General features: G+C 48.4%; 1 protein-coding gene across 1 annotated transcript in view; it reads right to left on the bottom strand.

Moving 5' to 3' along the window:
* EML2 (echinoderm microtubule associated protein like 2) overlaps positions 1 to 3403 on the bottom strand; it is a 24764-nt gene that overhangs the window by 6712 nt on the left and 14649 nt on the right. Inside the window, exon 12 of the mRNA XM_006764406.2 lies at positions 2099 to 2230. Coding sequence (XP_006764469.1) covers positions 2099 to 2230 — 132 coding nt within the window. The remainder of the gene's footprint in view (positions 1 to 2098; positions 2231 to 3403) is intronic.

The following is a 3403-nucleotide window of genomic DNA, read 5'->3' on the forward strand; positions in this document are numbered from 1 at the left end:
AAGGTTGTGGGTTCAATTCCCAGTCCAGGCACATACAAGACTCAACCAATGAATGCATAAATGGGTGGAGCATGCTTCTCTCTCTCTCTCGAATCCATAAATAAAATTTAAAAATAAATTATTTTTAAAAATTATAATTACACAGATGATGGGTGAGGGATCTTACTTTTCTGAGCCTGTTTCTGAGTGGGGATTTTTCACCCTCGTGAGGACTGAGAGGGAGAAGTTAAAAAGATGATGTGCATAACATGTTGAGTGGTTTCTCTAAGCATGGTCAGCAAACCACCCATATTGGAATAACTGGAGGGAGCTCATTACCATCTGCAGATTTTTAGCCTCAAATTCAGGCCCCTGAATCAACACTCTGGATGGGGCTTGGGATTCTGTGTTTTTAACAATTTCCAGGTGATTCTGATGCCCTGGCAAGCTGGAGAACTGCTGTGTTCAACTACGGCCTGGCATATAGTAGCTACTCAATTAGGCAACTGGGATGATTATTATACACGCCCTAACAATTTCCAGGGCACACCATTCCTGATTCACAGAAGTTCAAATGCCATCACGTGTTCCAGAACCAGAGGTAACCCTGTACTCCAGCAGCAAAGCCTCAAAGAATGGTATAGGGCAGTGGTCGGCAAACTGTGGCTCACGAGCCACATGTGGCTCTTTGTTCCCTTGAGCGTGGTTCTTCCACAAAATACCGACTTCTGTGCATGGGCCACGAAGTTTCAATCACACTGTACGTGCGTGCCCACACGTGGTATTTTGTGGAAGAGCCACACTCAAAAGGCCAAAGAGCTGTCTCTGGCTCGCGAGCCACAGTTTGCCAACCACTGGTATAGGGGATATGATGAACTGACCTTCCAAAGTCCCACACTGCACAGCCAGGGGAGCTAAAAAACTACACTGCCCAGAATCCCTTGCAGCTATGGTTCTGCTGTGATTGGGTTCAACAATAAGTTGCACTTTTTTTGTTGTTGTTAATCCTCACCTGAGGATACTTTTTCAATTGACTTTCAGAGAGAGTGGGAGGGAGAGAGAGAGAAATATCAATTGGTTTCCTCCTGCACATGCCCCCCCTGGGAATCGAATCTGCAACCCTGGCATGTGCCCTTGACAAGGAATCGAACCCTTGACCCTTTGGTGAGCAGGCCAATGCTCTAACCACTGAGCACACCAGCCAGGGCAATAAGTTGCACTTTTTTGGGTTCCCGTAGGCAGAGGCAGAAGCCTCACTTTGGCCACTCCCACTGACCAGCTGGGTCGTGAAAGCAATGACATTTGCTATGCTAGTGAGTAATTACTAGCCTTGAAAGGCAAGGACAAAGAGTATCCATTTTTGGGCAGTGAAAATATAGCCACTGTTGGGCCACTCTAGAGCAGTGGTGGGAAACCTTTCTTCTGCCAACAGCCATTTGGATATTTATAACATCATTTGCGGACAAAACAAAATTATCAACTTAAAAATTAGCCAGCTATATTTGGTCAAACGTTTCATTAACGCACCCCTCGAGCCTTGGCAGGGCCAGACCAAATGATTTCAGGGGCCTTTTCCGGCTCACGGGCCGGACGTTCCCCGCCCCTGCTCTAGCACAACAGTCCTACAGAACCTTCTGCAATGATGATGTTCTCTATTGCACTTTCCAATATGGGAGCCACTAGCCCCATGTTTGAAATGTAGCTAGTGCAACCAAGAACTGAATGTTCAATACTATTTACATTCTAAAGTTAATTTAAGTGTCAACAGCCACATGTTTTGGACAGTGTAGTCCTAGAGCCAACGCTGGCAGCGACCACAGCTTCCTGGTTCCTGGATGGCAGCTAAAGCGACGGCCGTTTCTTGAACTCAGCGGTTCCTGGCTCCCCACCCTCCTGACTGTGGCAGGACAGCAGCTCCCCTGGAAGGTCAGTTCGATGGCGTTCTGGGCGTCCTTCCAGTTGAGGACCCTCCCCTCCAGACCTTCCCAGCGAATTTGTAAGGGTTTGAGTTTATGAGGGAGCGTTAAATCCTCTGCTTAAACAGACCGAGCGTGGCTTCCACCTGATGCCCCGAGTCCTGACCCACCGGGAAGGGGTGTTAAGTCCCCTGAGCCCTTACCTCGATGATCCTGCTCCACAGGGGCTGGCGGGACTCCACGCTCCACAGATGCACCAGCTTATCATGCCCGCATGTCACAAACTGGGCCCCGCTGGGGTGCGTGGCCAGGCCCCACACCTCTTCCATGTGGCCCTGGCGGAAACGGGAGACAGCAGATTGGAGACCACAAATCCTGGCCCTTTCCCCAAAAGCTGATGCCAGAAAGAGGAGCTGGACTAGCCCAGCAACACGCCTGCCCACAGGTGACCCAGGGAAGGCCCTCTCCCAGTGTCTGAAGGAGGCTGTGACAGGGCAGACCTGTGCCAGTGGTGGCTCGAGGCAGATGCTCCCCTTTCCCCCCACCTCCAATTCTACTTCCCAGTTTGCACAGTGGGAGACAAGAGAACAGACGGATAGGCGCATGACTTTGGGAGTCAGCTGGCACCCAGAGGGCTGTGGGATCCGGTGTACCCCGCCTGGGGGATCTGCCTTCAGCTCTCTCTTACTGACTGTGGCAGTCACCTGGGCAGGGGACTTCTCTTGGGGCCACAGTTTGACCTTCTGTAAAATGGGGCTAATCATAGTGTTGGGACTCAAATCATGGAGGGGAAGACCATGAGGCTAGAATAAAGCGATTACAAAGTGGAAGTGGCCATTACTATTGTTTCCAACATAGACTATTAATATATTGTTAATTAATAATAAGTCATTGCCTTGGCCGGGTGCTCAGTTGGTTAGAGCATCATCCCGATAAGCCAAGGTTGCGGTTTTGATCCCCAGTCAAGGCATGTATAAGAATCAACCAAGGCCGAAACCGGTTTGGCTCAGTGGATACGTATAATAATCAACCAAGAATGCATAAATAAGGAGAACAACAAATCAATGCTTCTCTCTCTGTCTCTTCCTCTCTCTCTCAAATCAGTAAAATAGTAATAATGTTATTAACATTAATAATATAATTATAATAATTGGTATCAACATAATAGTAATGCTAATAATCTAATTAGAATATCATAAATCATGTAAAATATTGATGATATCATTAGGGGTCTCTAAGGTCTATGCTGGGGACACCTAGACGATCCCTCCAGCCTTTGTTCATCTCCTATGGAAACTAGAGCCAAAGAAGGGATCTAAAGGCAGTAGCATGGATTTCAGCTGGCCTGTCATCGGGGAAAATGATGGAGGGGGTGAAGGAAGGGGGCCGCTGGACAAGGAGCAGTTTTGGCCAAGATTCTCTGAGCACCTACTCTGTGCCAGGCACCGTTCCAAATGCTGCATATGAACTGACCCACAGAATCATCACAAAACCCCGTGAGGTCAGCC

The sequence above is a fragment of the Myotis davidii genome, unplaced genomic scaffold, assembly GCF_000327345.1.
Source record: "Myotis davidii unplaced genomic scaffold, ASM32734v1 scaffold741, whole genome shotgun sequence".
Taxonomy (NCBI): domain Eukaryota; kingdom Metazoa; phylum Chordata; class Mammalia; order Chiroptera; family Vespertilionidae; genus Myotis; species Myotis davidii.